We start from the raw sequence: 15,823 nt of genomic DNA, 5'->3' as shown, positions 1-15,823 counted from the left end.
TAGAGATGGGACAGAACTGGTGAGATAACTTCAGGGAGCATTGGTCCAAACGTGTTTTGTCCCCGGGTGGCTTAGGTACGTGCTGCTGCAAAGTTTTATTCACTTCTGTAATAAACAGAAGCAAATCCCATGGGGTGAGCCAGGCTATAATGCCATACATAAAGTTCATAAAGTTTCAGAAGATGAAAAGAGGTGACAATACGGTTTTCATGCAGGCAGAAAACTTGGTGGCAGTGGCATGGCACGATGGCAAATGGGTGACTTGTCTCTCTACAGTACACACTAACAATATATGTGAGAAAATGCAGCAACAGACAATTGAAAAATAGGCATCAAAACAACACATAGAGAATTCAGGCTCATACAACATGCAAGACAGTAACATTTGTCGAAAGTAAATATTGTTGATTTGATATGTTAAACAATTGCTTTGTGTTCTTTTTTAAAAAATGTTAGTTTTTGGAAAAATATTCAGCCCTGGGAGAAAAGAAACAAAAAAAAAATTAGCCCTAAAAGAGTTAACATGGCTTGGGGAACATAACACAAAGCATTTAATGTGCTACATAACTTATGACGGGGTTTGAGAAAATCTAGTAAATTAAATATTCATTTTTAAGATGAAGTTTTGTTTTTAAAGTAGAACATCGTACACTAATTACGAGAATAAAGTCAACATGTCAACTTTAATCTCGACAGACAGCAAGAATAAAGTACAAATGTCGACTTTAGTCTCGTCATAAGCGTTGAGATTAAAATGGAAATGTCGAATAAAGTCTACATGTCATCCCACTATTACATAGTACCCAGGTACATTACACAGTATTGACAAAACATACAACTTGGCTTGCAGTATTATCCAGTAGTACAGAAACAGTATTCACACATTTGAACATAACGGTCCACATCCGACCTTTTAAATCCAAAGTATCTCCAGATATACATGTGACTCCTTTTTCCAGCAAAAGTTCTTCTGTGTCATCATGTTCAACTTTGTCTGCTACAGCTTCAATTTCAGAATGTTCTCTGTCCATTTTCACTACGCAATACCTCTACTAACGCATGTATTCCGGTGTATGCTTGTTTAGCGGTGTAGTAGTGAAAAAGAGCCCCCGCGCAACACCTCTGTGGCATGTTTAGCAGTGTAGCAGTGAAAAAGGTCCCCCTTAAACAGTTTCCCGCTGCACCACGTTCCGTATGTTGTTTAGGCAATTTTAAACCGGTGTTGCAGTATAAGAAAAATCCATATCATAACAAAAATGTTTTTCGGTATGAACCGGTATACCGCACAGCACTAATTGCAGTTACTGTAGTTATTGAGAAAACTTGGAATAAACAAAATTTATAGGGGCAGTTGTGGATTTACAATACTCCCACCATTTTTTTTTTTTTTTTTTTTTTTTTTTTGGAGGGGAATAAAAATGCCACCATCCTTCTGCAGTTTTTCATCTTGACTACTAAAATGCTATTTCAGTAGTGCTATTTGCCAGTAGATAGTGCACCACTGCCAATATTAAAACATAAAATGCCTAATCCTTACTTGCAATTGTAATAAAATTGGGTTTAAGAAACAGTAACTGCTTTTCTTAGAAATGAGTACATTTTTTTAAGGTGGTGTATATGACTGAACTTACCAGTATTTATCAATTTGATACATATGAGTTTTACATAAACATCACTTTTACTTCCAGAGTTCAGTACATAATAACTTCAGCATCAAATAAAACACACATCACCAATGAATGATTTTTTTTTTTTTTTTTAATTTACAGTTGAGTGCTTTCTAGTGAAATTTGTGGTAGCATTTGCTATACAAGATTTAGTGGAATATTGTGACTTGTTAGATCACTCCATGGCATCGAGACACAAGTGAGAGATGGAGAAGGGACATGAAAGCATGCCTTGATGAATTTGTGTTCTATATTTTGTGAGGGTTCTGAACTCTTAGGTCCCCCCACGCCCCAATTGGACAACATGCTAAAGCACGACTGCGGCGTCTGTGGAGGACTGCTTGTCCGTTGACGAGGCAACCACAGGTTCACAGTGCAGTAGCATAGCGCTGTGGAAACAACTATGAGCCAATAGAGATCGCGCCATATGCATCTTTTGCCAATGGGTGATGGAAGGAACATTCTAAATGCAGAGAACAGTATAACTTGGCCACTGGCCTTGACTATGCCCATTTGCTGTGTCTGTGCATTGGAGAGTGCAAGCTCCCGCTTGCTGTTCCTGTTTCAAGTTCAGTAAAGCTAGTTTTGCTAAAGTACTGATACTCAGCCTCTTGATTTGGAGGTGCAAGACAGTGACTCGCACATCACAATTTGAAAGAAAATATTGAAGTATGAACCATAGGGGCTACTGTGATAATGACCCTGGGTAGGTTGGCTGACTTGTAAAACCCTTGATTAACTTCCACTTGCCTTTCCCCACCATATGAGAACTGGATATAATCCTGCATTAGTGTTAATATGCCGTTAAGTACTCCAGGTAGTACATGTCTTATAAATGGCTGAGAAATCCCAGAACTGTCTGCAATTTCCTGCTGAAGTGTCCCTGTAACCAAAAAGCCAAGTGTCGATCGGACTTGCAGATGTACAGGTATGGCACAGCTTCTTGTTGCTTTTTTTTCAGAATAGGATCCATAATAGTACATAATTGCACCAGAATGGGTCTGGGTAGTCTGAAATAACTTATCAACCATTCCTCACTCTCTGCCAGCACATCAACACTATCCTGGAATCTGCGTTCTAGGCCGTGTCATGCAGTGGTTCGAGATCAGCCATCATTGTGTTCAGTCAAATCGGGTTCAAATAAATGCCATTTTATAGGACCATACACCTCAATTAGGTACAGACCTTTGTGATGTGTTTACTGAGAAATAAAACAAGACACTTGTGTTTTTGAATAATCGTCAAATTAGCTACTAGTATGACGATTTTGTTGAAGGATGTGATATTTTGTAATTTTTATTATTTGCATATCTATCAGGGGTGTGGAAATCAAATTTTTTTCTACTTGTCCACGGACAAGTAAACTTAGAAAATCCACTTGTCCGCCAGTTAAATTCACTTGCCCATAAACAAATAACAAAAGTGAAAAATAGTTTATTTTTTCTGATCTCTTTTATTGATACCAAAACTGCCTTCCATTTTAAAACTGAAAAAAGTTCTTTCAGAGAGTAGTATTTTGCCACCTTGCTCTAGAACATTATATAAAAGATTCTCTTATCATTTTAACTCACTAATAAACAATGCCTTCATTATAGCCACACTAGTTCTGTTTCACATATTCCAGTTACATAACAGAACACTGTCCTGATTCATTTTTTGCCATGTTCTTCAGCTTTTGTCTTGCAACATCTTCTCCCCCAAGAATCTTTACCATCTCAGACAGCATGGGCTGAATGTTGTTCATTTCCGCTTGAGCTGAACTGCATGGTTCCTGGACTGATGGTCCTGCAGAAGTGGATTGCTGATGACTTTTCAGGTTTTTATGAGTGATGTGCCTGTTGCCAGATGACAGCCAGAATTCCACAGCTGGTAGTGGGTCATACTCTTCGAAAGGTTTGCTATTAACAACAATGTGCATCTGGTTTTAAAAGTTTTCCCGAGTCAGGCGGGTTCTTAGAGAACTCTTTACTAAATTCATATTGGAGAATAATCTCTCACAAGAAGAAAAAATAATCATGTCTAAGTGAAGATTTTTATAGATATTTCATAACATTTGGAAACAGAATGTTTTCTTCTTTATTTTTAATAAACTGACCACGTGAAACCAACTCTAATCAAAAACGATCTATAGACAGCTCATCAAAATTGATGTTGTCCCGCAATAAATTTCTTAACTCCTCAATATATCACAACCTACGCGAAATCGCAAATTTCAGGAAAGATTAACTGCCTAACAAGCTTTGTTATGTAGTGAAAACATTTGCATTGTAAGTAAAATGACCGCATTTTTATGTAGAAACAATTAATTTTATCAATTGTCTTCTATAATACTCTACCGTGGCTGTTCGTTTGTCTGTCCAGGATTTTAAATCGCCTGTAGCTCGCAAACCGTTTCACCTATTGACTTGAAATTTGGTACACATATACTACGTGACGTCTATTATCCGCTTTCGGGGTGATGATTTGTATTACTCTTCATATTTTATTTTATTGTTGAATCAACTCTTGGCACCGCGCAGCAGGGAGGCTGTGTGGCGCATACGTATTTGCGCCATTCTCATTCCCCACCACCTTTGCTAATCATTCTTGTGGCAGATTGAAGACTTAAGTGCCAGCTTAAGTGAAAAATTAAAGAAAACGTAGTAATTGCAACACAAAAACTAACTTAATCAGTTTTAACGCGAAAAGATGCCAACAAAAGAAGAGAAGCAGTGAGCCGCTAGGGTGGAGAAAAGAAGAGCTGCTTAGGAAGCAGCAAGCGCATCAACCTCTGAGCAAACGAACGCTAAACAGAGACAGAGAAAGAGGATGAAAACTAGGAATGCTCAAGTCCAGTGTATTCACTGCACGTTATCGAGCAGTACGCCGTTACTGGTAATATATAAAAGTTATTGATTAAAATGAAAAATCATCAGATTACATCGTAATGACAGCATGAAAAAAATGACCGCATCTCCAAGCGTGTAAATAGTAGGGTAAAATACTTATGTAAGACCATAAGAGTGCTTCCCCTTTGAAAAATCAGCCGTCATTTTGTAAACAATATTGAAGACCAACATTTATGTATCAGTAGTACAAATTAGTTTAAGGTCTGCACACACTGATGAAGAAAATAATTCCTGCTGATGCTTTTAGTTTTGTACCAAAACCAACTTGCAAAAATGACTGACATGACTAAGAAGTAACTTGAAGACTAGAATAAATTTAACAATTTGTCATTCTGGGCCAACTATGTAAGGCTCCTTAGAAAAAGAAAAAAGTTTGACAAAATCTAACAGAACAACCCAACCTCTCATACAAAACTGTCCAGGTTGTGCATTGAGGTCAAGATGGCTAGATGTGCCACAGAACGCTAAGTGTAATGTGATTTGCTTTTTGTAGGTGGCAGTGATCTGAAGAGCTTGAGTGGTATTGTACATTCCATGATATCCACGATGTGAGACAAGAGTATAACACATCAAGCAAAGTTTATGTGCCAGAGTCCTATAAGATTGTTTTTTTTTTTTTTTTTTTTTTTTTTGATAAATCATTTGTGATTTGGCCTTGTTTTAAAGGAAAATAGCATTGGGCTAGTCTGCCACAAAGATGGCTAACAGCCTGGAAGTAAAATGGTAAGAGTTTTTCAGGATTTAGAAAAATTGAGTTATTTTGCTTGAAGCAGTATTCATTTATTTTAATGAAAGTACAGAAGAGTTTTAACAAGGTCTGGTTGAATAGAATCTCCTGTTCGGTGATGGACATGATTTTTAACATGCGGGTTAAATAAAGTTGAGGTTTTGTCAAACTGCTGTATCCATATTGCTGTGGTGCAGAGAACTTTTATGTAGAATAGTAAACCTGTGGAAATTGAAATTGAGCAGAACAAATTTGTTAGTATTTCTATTTAAAACTGTTAATAAACAATGAGGAGTAAGAGAAATTCCATCAGTGTTCACAATGATAAATGCCAAGTGATGCACTAAACCATTTATTAATAATTTACTGTCATCCATATTTATCTTACCAACCCTTTATTTATCCTGTTGTTCCTGTAAGGCACATTTCATCTGATGTTCCTCTAACATAATTTTGTAAGTGTACTGCTTCTAGCTCCCTGTTGCCAGTCTTGGACTTGGTAGCTTAACTATGACATACTTAATGCAATACTTGAATTTATCAGTAAATTCCTGTGTAATCCTTAAACGAGACCCCAAAGAAGGAAGGTGGAGGAAATCTGAAAGCATTTCAAAGGTAGGGTAATTTTTTTGTAATAACTTCATTTTGCTGTGCGACCAATCCACTGCTGTTAATATAAGGTGAATTAATGTCCTTATATTAAGGAATAATTTATATTTTTATATATATAATATACACACTGTGGGTTTTTGTTTTTTTTTTTTTTTTTTTTTCCTCAATTGAAATGCTGTAACATTTCTTTAATACTGAATGTAACTATGAACAACACAATCAAGCTGTTATGAGACTTAGGATTCATACTGCTATTTTATTTATTTATTTTAACAAATTTGCAAATAATCCAAACTCCTCGTCCTGGAAAAGCAGATATTTTTGTGTGTAAACTTTTATTTATTTATTTATTTTTTTTAGGTGGGCACTTTGGTTCTATAAGAACGACAAAAGTAAAACTTGGCAGGCTAACCTGCAGCTTATTACAAAGTTTGATACTGTTGAAGATTTCTGGGCGTAAGTATCAATTAAAAGGTTTTGTAAATTTACCTAAAATGGTTTAAGGATAAGTGTTTTGATTTAACTGAACAGGACAAATCCATTCATAAACTACATTTTTTATAAAAGAGTTTCTGGTTATTTTTTGGGAATGTATTGGTTATTAAACACCGCCATCTGCTGGAAACAGAATTTTGTGCATTTTGTGCAATGGGAAAATGCATCTAGAAACATCTGCAAAGAATACTTGAGGTATCTTCATTATAGAATTGTTTGGCAACATAATAAACTGTTTAAGTTACACTCGGAGTAATTTTAAAAAAAAAAACAAAATATATTCTAACCCTAAAGGAAACCAAATTATGTAATTTTGGAAGTTCATGAGGAGCGATTCATAATTAAAATCATTTTAATGTTTTAGCATTATAACATCTGCTTTATTTGATTAAAGTTGGTTAATACAATGTTTAACTTGAGAGAGATTTGATGGGTACAGTATTTCTAGTGAGGTTGAGCTTCTTAAAGTTTTCTTAATCTTTTTAAATTGCTGAAATAGTTTTTAAATAAAATTCCGTGTTCAGTTTTTGCATAAAGCTAGTTATGTATTAGTGTAGGAGCATAAATGAATTGAAACTACAAAAAGTAGCTGTTAAAATGTGTTAAAATGCACCTGTGCCTTCATGCTTAGCTGTGTTTTAATTCCAATGCTCCACTTCTGCCCACAACAATTCACTCCCATTGCTTGGAAGTGGTAACCGTTCTCTACCTTTCTGAGCTGATCCATACCCAAATCCAAAAAAAGACCTTTTATTCTTTTAAAAAAAAAAAAAAAAATACACCTTAAATCTAGAAATGTTTCATTTTTCATAGCTCTATTCTTAAAAATCTTGTGGCGTGACATGATCTAGAAGAGAGACAGAGAGACACTTTCACTTCCCATGACACGGACAAGTCACGTCATACTGACATCCGTTGGAAGCATGTTCCTGTGAGATGGTGACCTAGGCAAGGAAAGTAATAATCAGCCTGGAACAAGTGGAATTGAAAATCTTGCCGGTCCAAACAGGCTCAGAAATAAGACAAAGGCATGTCCAAAAATACACATGCAGAGCAGATTACACATTGTGACAGCAGTGGAATTTGAAAAGCTCAAAACAAACCTTGGTGCGATACATATGCATAACAAGTTAAATATGACCGTAGTACAATTCGAAGGTGTCAAACAACCGAGAGTACAGATCGCATTCGCAGAAACAAACGGATATTATTACTAGGTGAAATAACGGAACAGCAAAAAGAGATCGAATATATAGACATAGGTGATATGTCGGAAGTATGTAGATATTGTGAGGCTTTAAAGTTTTAAGTCGGAGACTTGTAGATTGTCTACTTTGTGTTGCCATTGGGGAAAAGTACTGCTGCTTCCCAATGAAGAGGTGTTTCCGCAAGAATTAAAAGATTTGCTGTTTGGTGAAAGTGAAATCAACAAAGACTACAGGCAAAATATACATGTCTACAATAATCGTTTCGTGTTAGCATCATTCAATGCACAAACGTTGATTTACACAATAATGGACCATACGCTATGAGAATCTGTGTTCCCGCAACAATTGCAGCTACGACAAGTTTAATTTCGAAAAAAAAAAAACGCAATTTGGTCAGGTGTATATTTATGATCACAGAGAAGCAATGCAACAGAAAAACGAAAGTTAAATGATCCGACGTAAAAGATATACAGCCAATAATGGATACAAATCCATACATCCAAAAGTATCGCACTTTACATGAAAGTTATCAGCAAAAAACGGGCAAAGAAATTATCTTGGATGTCTATATGAATCCGAAAGATCACAGTCGCATTTATAATAAACCCACATGTGAGGAATTGTCAGCTATAGTATTTTCGAAAAATGGAGATATCAAAGACAGAGTAGATATTCGTGTATATCCAAAGGCAAAGCATGATTGGTCATGTATGTCTCGTAAATCGCCACATGCCGACCCTGTAATCTTTCCTTTGCTTTTCCCAGATGGTGAAACAGGATGGTCGTACAATATGAAACGAACGCATTCAGAAAAACGAATAACACCCACACAATATTTTGGGTAAAAGTCGCACCTAATCGTCTCTTCAGTATTAAATCGAATCACACTAAACTTGGAAATATCAATAGGTCAGACAAATTCAAAATTGGTAAAGCAGTAATATTACCATCGTCATATCAAGGTAGTCCAAGAGCATTGCAACAGTGTTATCATGATGCAACCACAACTATCGGTCGGCCATATTTCTTTATTACAATGACGTGCAATCCGCAATGGCCAGAAATCCGCAGCTTCTTGAGAACAATGCCACCGGCTACATCTGCTCTGGATATTCCCACTTTCGTAAGTAGATGGTTTTATCAGAAAGTCTTATTGTTATTGAATGAACTTGAAACGGGAATATGCAATTCTTATCGAAACGTTTACGGTTTCCAGTGAGAATAGCTTTTGCAATGACAATTAACAAATCACAAGCACAAACATTTGAAAAAGTCGGTTTATTTAGAAGAGACAAAGAAATGATATTTACTCACGGACAGTTATACGTTGCATAATCACGCTGTAAGACCAAACAAGGAATCAAAATTCAATGTCATCTTGAAGAACATTTCATTCCAAATATTGTTTTACTGAAGTTCCAAAATAAGTGAACATAATGCATATGTAACAAATCCCATAAAAAAAGTTTTAAATTGGCTTTCCACAGGACCAAACCCGGGGGTTGGCGAGCAGGGGGCAGAGCCCCCAGTAGGTAATAAGAGAGAGAGCACTACTGATGATCTACTCAATTTTAGGTGAGAAATCTGTATTACAGATTTGTATCTAAAGTTTAGCTTTGCACAGAGAAACTATAATTATGGTAAATTTTATAAAACTATTTGTAGTTTTTACTTCAAGTTTTTGTCATTTGTGTTTCTTAATTTCCCAAACCCGGTAAAGTTAAGCTGCAGTGGTATTATAGATTTTAATTCTTTCCTTCCATCATTTTTTTACCCCAAAGACTCTACAACCATATTCAAGTGGCCAGCAAGCTATCCTCTGGATGTGATTATTCTCTTTTTAAGGTAATCTCTTTGATCACAACAATCATTTTATGGAAAATGTTGCCTCTGTTTAAGTCCATTTATGGCTTAAAAAATTATTTTCAAATCTCCAGTTGTGTTAACTTTCAGGATGGTATAGAGCCAATGTGGGAGGACAGGAGGAACAAATGTGGTGGAAGATGGTTAATCACTCTGTCAAAACAGCAGCGGCACACTGAGCTTGACAAGTTTTGGCTGGAAACAGTAAGATATATTAAACGTGTGCAAGTGCATAATTTTATGTTGGTTGCTTAGTACTAATAACAGTACGTGTTTAAAATTTCAGTATTCCTAAATTGCACAATGTTTTGCATTTTAACTGCATTTTTACTATGTTTTCATTGAAATTAATTCCATCGGAGCAGCATAACCTTACCGTGAAGAGCATGGCAGATTTGATCTGTGTGTTTTATGGCATAGGGCTTAGCGCTGCTGCCCCCTGCTGCACTGCCTGTGCACTATCAATGTGGAGTTTCCACATTCTTCATGTCTGTTTTTTTTTTTTAATGTTTGTTTTAGAGGTTCTAAATATGCCTAATTTGGGCATATGTGAGTGTGCACTACAGTGTATTCAAGTTTTGCACCTAATGCCGCCAGTATGGGATCTAACCTCTACAATCCTGGATTGAGTGATATGGATACAAGAACATATGAATATAATGGGAGACAATGGGTGTAGGAAACGCTACATATGGGTCCAATTTCTGGACATACTACAATTCAAACTGCTATTCTCTTGTAAATAGAATGATTTATCCCATTTTTTAAAATCGTATTTAACAATATAGTTATGTAGTGCCTTGTGTATCAGTAACTTTTTTTCAGTTTGTGGTGGTTATTGATATTCGTCAATGAACATGAGCCCCAACATGGTAAGATTGCATTTGAGATAGCGATTTCTATGGTTCTGGTCATATGTGCAAGTTGTTGCAAATATTTATCTTGAGGCAATTTGTGAAAGGGGCTTGTGATAACACGGTTACGGGAGTGCTATAAACAAGATAATATGATTATAAGGAAAAGATTTTTTTCTTGGAGCCATTTTGAACCTGAAAATATTGAATAGGTGGTTTCCAGGGTGATTCCGATTTAATCTCCAATCGGGGCAATGATATGAGCAAAGTTTTTGCTGAAGCCAGTAAATTGCTAAGTATTCCTCCAGAATGATTTATGTCCTGCGAAATACCCAACAATTGGGTAGGAAATAAAGTAGGATGCAAGGTGGTTATAGTTTTGCCTTTTAATATAAATCTATAATAATAAAAGGCAAAGCCCTCACTGACTGACTCACTCATCACTAATTCTCCAACTTCCCGTGTAGGTGGAAGGCTGAAATTTGGCAGGCTCATTCCTTACAGCTTACTTACAAAAGTTAGGCAGGTTTCATTTCGAAATTCAAAGCGTAACGGTCATAACTGGAACCTCTTTTTTCACAATATACTGTAATGGACGGCAGCTCGATGGCCATGGGAGGAGGAGTTGAGTGTCACGTCATCACGCCTCCCACGTAATCACGTGAAAAGACTGTGAACGCAGTAGGGACAAATGAAGGAGGAGCCGCAAACAGCGAAGAACAAAAAATTCATTAAACAATTGAGAAGGGAGCGAGTAAAGCATACAAGCATGTTCATAAGAGAAACAAAGCACGGTGTAAAACGTAAGTTTTAAATTAAGTTTATAGAAACGCTCCCGCTGCGGATTGCAATAACATATTCGCAAGATAAAAGTTTAATGAGAAGACACGAGGTATAAACGAACCACATGCCGTAGCGCAACGTTGGGGGCAACAGTTTCAACCATTCTATGATCTGCTTCTCGCAACTGAAAGACGGCACATGGCGGATGTTAGCCCACTTGCTGACCGCAACGTTAGGGGCTTCAACTCTGGCGCCGACGATATTCGATTCTCGAGAGGGGATGCAGTGAGTGTGTATGCCTGATGAGCCCAGAATTAAGGAGAAACACGTGTCGCATACTCTTTGCATTATTTGAAACTATTAAAACCATTCTATGATCAGCTTCTGGGAACAGAAAGAGGGCACGTGGCGGATGTAAGGCGACTTCCTGACCAACCACAAGCGTAACCTGGCAGGTAACCATCCATACAGTCAGATTGTGATTCAGAAAACGAATGCCATGAATTTAATTACCACGATCTACATACTGTCAAATAAACGAAACACACGCTGTAGCGGGACAGCTGTGAAAAGTGAGGTTCACAAAAAAAACAGATCCGTAACAAATTGTTATTGGTATATTTTCGATCCGTTTAAAAAGGTTTTATTTTCTTCTTAAAAAATTAAAAGCAGTACTTAGCCGCAACGAAGCACGAGAATTTGGCTATATATATCTGCTTCTCACAATTAAAAGAGGGCACGTGCCGGATTTTAGACGACTTCATGACCAAACATAAGTGTTACCTGCCAGGTAGGGTTACCACTTTTAATACAAAAAAATAAGGGACGCATACTGCAGTGGGTGCCACATCCCAGTGCCAACAGTTTGCAGACTCTACTTAAAAGACCCGCCCTCCTCACTGGACAGTTAAAAAGACCAATCAAACTAACGATGACATCAAGTATTACCCAATCAAAAGTAGGAAAGGAGGCATCTTCATAAAATGCGTGTGGGATGATTTGCATGAGACGCTGCTTTAAAAAAAGTGATAAAAAAAAAAATACGGGACAAGTCCCGTCCCGTATTGATTCAAAACGGTACGCGCAATTTCATTCTCAAATACGGGACGATTCCATATTTTAAAGGACGGGTGGCAACCCTACAGTGCCAGGTAACCACCCATACAATCAGATTGTGATTCAGACTAGGAATGCAATGAATGTAATTACCCCGATCTACATACAAGGCGAAAGTCTTGCAACATTCAAAGATGATGGTTTGGGATAAGTACACCATGGAATATAAAAGAGCTTAAGCCTTGAACCGAAAAAAGCAAGATCTCAGAGATCGTAAAAAAAAAAAAATAGGAGGTAATGTCGTTTTACTCGCTGTAGATTTTAGTCAAACATTACCAGTTATTTCACGAGGGAGACCAGCAGATGAACTCAACGCGTGTTTAAAATCCATGCTTCTCCCACGCTCGGTTATATGTCGCGTGTTCTCGGGTAGGTGCACCAAAAAATGTATACATTTAAGCATGTAATGGGCAAACAAAAAATGAGGTATACCCGATGGCACTGCAGTAGTACTTAATGTAACTTTACTTCTTAAATGTTAATGTTTTACTGTTTAATAATTTATACGCTTCTTATATGTTGTTCAAATTCTTTTATCAAAATACCAGTGACAGCGCAATGCACGATAACGTGGAGTGAATACACCATACGCATCCGCCCACGGCCGCCCTGGTGTGCACAGATAGGAGTTGATTCTACAATAAAATAAAGATAAAAACCCAGGATTGTTTCCTACCTTGTGCCCTGTGTTGGCTGGGATTGGCTCCAGCAGACCCCCTTGACCCTGTGTTCGAATTCAGCGGGTTGGAAAATGGATGGATAAAAAGAGTAATACAATCATCACCCATAAAGCGGATAGTAGACGTGACGTTCTATATGTGTACCAGATTTCAAGTCAATAGGTGAAACTGTTTGCGAGCTACAGGTGATTTAAAATCCTGGACAGACAAACGAATAGCCACGGTAGCAAATTACAGAAGAAGATTTTACTGTTTAATAATTTATATTAATATGAAATGTGCTTCTTATATATTCATATTCTTATATGATAATGATGTTAATGTTGTTTATATTGATTTCTATGTTATTGAAGCTGCATGTGTGTATATGTATGTATGTATGTATGTAATATATGTGTATATGTATATATATATATGACAGCAACACTTATAACAATGACAACACAATTACATTGACAATCATGTTACGTTATTTTTAAAATGTTTCCTTTTCTTTTTCATAACCTCTTTAACACACTACTTCTCCGCTGCGAAGCGCGGGTATTTTGCTATCTATCTATCTATTAATTATATATATATATATAAGGAGAGTTGGGATCCGAGAGACTGTGTTTGTGGAGGGATGGAGAGTTAAGGCGGGTGTTGGAGTCACGTGATCATCTCCCCTCCCATTCACCTCATTTCATTCACTTCATTTCGCTCCAAGCTGAGCTCCGCAGCTGGCGCGGTCTTGCTGTTCTTGATTTGCTTTTCACATGGCCAAGTATACGTTGCATGCTCAAGAGTAAGCTCAGCGCACAACTTGGTCATATTACAACCGGAGGGGCGAACTGACAACATGGTATACAAAGAGATCCTTAACAAATAATTATTGGTATAATTTCCCTCAGTTTATTATTTAAAATTTTAAAGCAGTACTTCGCCGCTGCGAAGCGCGGGTATTTTGCTAGTCTATACTAATAAAAGGCAAAGCCCTCACTGACTGACTCATCACTAATTCTCCAACTTCCCATGTAGGTAGAAAGCTGAAATTTGGCAGGCTCATTCCTTACAGCTTACTTACAAAAGTTAGGCAGGTTTCATTTTGAAATTCTACGCGTAATGGTCATAACTGGAACCTGTTTTTTGTCCATATACTCTAATGGAGGAGGCGGAGTCACGTATCGCGTCATCACATTACGCCTCCTACGTAATCACATGAAGTGAAAACAAGGAAGAGATTTACAGCACAAGTCAAACGCGGGAACGAAGGTAAATGACATTAATTGTTGAGTGTCTTTTAATACTTTGTAAGCATACATATTAACAGATGTGCAATTAAACGTGTGCATTTACGGGGTGATTTCTCAGGCTTAAAGCTCGAACTGATCACTCGAGTGAAGGCAGCTTCACAAAAAAACCAGATCCTTAACAAACTGTTATTGGTATATTTTCCCTCAATTTAAAAAGGTTTTCTTTTCTTCTTAATAAAAATTTAAAAGCAGAGCTTCGCCGGTCCGAACCGCGGGGATTTCAGCGACTGACGCATACAGACACATTCATGAGTGCAGGTACTTCGGAAAGAAAGCACCGTGTAAACCTAAAGTTTAAATTAAGTTCATAGACCTACAAAAGGTTGCCATTGATTTCAGGCAAGATTGCTTTTCTCCTGTACAACTATGCGTTGCATTCTCAAGAGTGTGCTTGCACGGCTTGGTCATATTACAACCGGAGTGCTGAACTGACAACGTGATATACAAACAGAACAATCATAAAAACAGGATTAAATAAAAAGGCTGCTTCCGTTGGCAAAGCAACGAAAAAGGAAGGCCTTATATGACGTTCGTTTAAAAAACAGCGGAGAGGCTGTGTGAAGTCAGCTTCACAAAAAAACATCCTTAACAAATTGTTATTGGTAGATTTTCAATCAATTTAAAAAGGTTTTCTTCTTAATAAAAATTTAAAAGCAGTACTTCGCCGCTGCAAAGCACGGGGAGATATATATAATATATATATATATATATATATATATATATATATATATATATAGAGAGAGAGAGATAGATATACATACAGTAATCCCTCCTCCATCGCAGGGGTTGCGTTCCAGAGCCACCCGCGAAATAAGAAAATCCGCGAAGTAGAAACCATATGTTTATATGGTTATTTTTATATTGTCATGCTTGGGTCACAGATTTGCGCAGAAACACAGGAGGTTGTAGAGAGGTAGGAACGTTATTCAAACACTGCAAACAAACATTTGTCTCTTTTTCAAAAGTTTAAACTGTGCTCCATGACAAGACAGAGATGACAGTTCCGTCTCACAATTAAAAGAATGAAAACATATCTTCCTCTTCAAAGGAGTGCGCGTCAGGAGCACAGCATGTCAGAGAGAGAGAGAAAAGCAAACAAATCAATAGGGCTGTTTGGCTTTTAAGTATGCGAAGCACCGCGGCACAAAGCTGTTGAAGGCGGCAGCTCACACCCCCTCAGTCAGGAGCAGAGAAAGAGAGAGAGAGAGAGACAGAGTTTGTTTTTCAATCAAAAATCAATACGTGCCCTTCGAACTTTTAAGTATGCGAAGCACCGTGCAGCATGTCGCTTCAGGAAGCAGCTGCACAGAAGGTAGCAACGTGAAGATAATCTTTCAGCATTTTTAGACGAGCGTCCGTATCGTCTAGGTGTGTGAACAGCCCCCCTGCTCAATCCCCCTACGTCAGGATCAGAGAAAGTCAGCGCAAGAGAGAGAGAAAAGTAAGTTGGGTAGCTTCTCGGCCATCTGCCAATAAGGTCCCTTGTATGAAATCAACTGGGCAAACCAACTGAGGAAGCATGTACCAGAAATTAAAAGACCCATTGTCCGCAGAAATCCGCGAACCAGCAAAAAATCTGCGATATATATTTAAATATGCTTACATATAAAATCCGCAATGGAGTGAAGCCCGAAAGGC

General features: G+C 37.4%; 1 protein-coding gene across 1 annotated transcript in view; it reads left to right on the top strand.

Annotated features, from left to right (window-relative positions):
* The window catches only part of LOC114642279 (eukaryotic translation initiation factor 4E-1A-like), an 89,517-nt gene that overhangs the window by 9,553 nt on the left and 64,141 nt on the right, over positions 1-15,823 (top strand). Inside the window, exons 3-5 of the mRNA XM_051934188.1 lie at positions 6,255-6,350; positions 9,379-9,442; positions 9,551-9,664. Of these exons, the coding sequence (XP_051790148.1) occupies positions 6,255-6,350; positions 9,379-9,442; positions 9,551-9,664 (274 nt within the window). The remainder of the gene's footprint in view (positions 1-6,254; positions 6,351-9,378; positions 9,443-9,550; positions 9,665-15,823) is intronic.

The sequence above is a fragment of the Erpetoichthys calabaricus genome, chromosome 11 (genome assembly GCF_900747795.2).
Source record: "Erpetoichthys calabaricus chromosome 11, fErpCal1.3, whole genome shotgun sequence".
Classification (NCBI taxonomy): domain Eukaryota; kingdom Metazoa; phylum Chordata; class Cladistia; order Polypteriformes; family Polypteridae; genus Erpetoichthys; species Erpetoichthys calabaricus.
The sequence above is the reverse complement of the archived record's forward strand: the minus strand, read 5'-3'. Positions and strand labels throughout refer to the sequence as shown.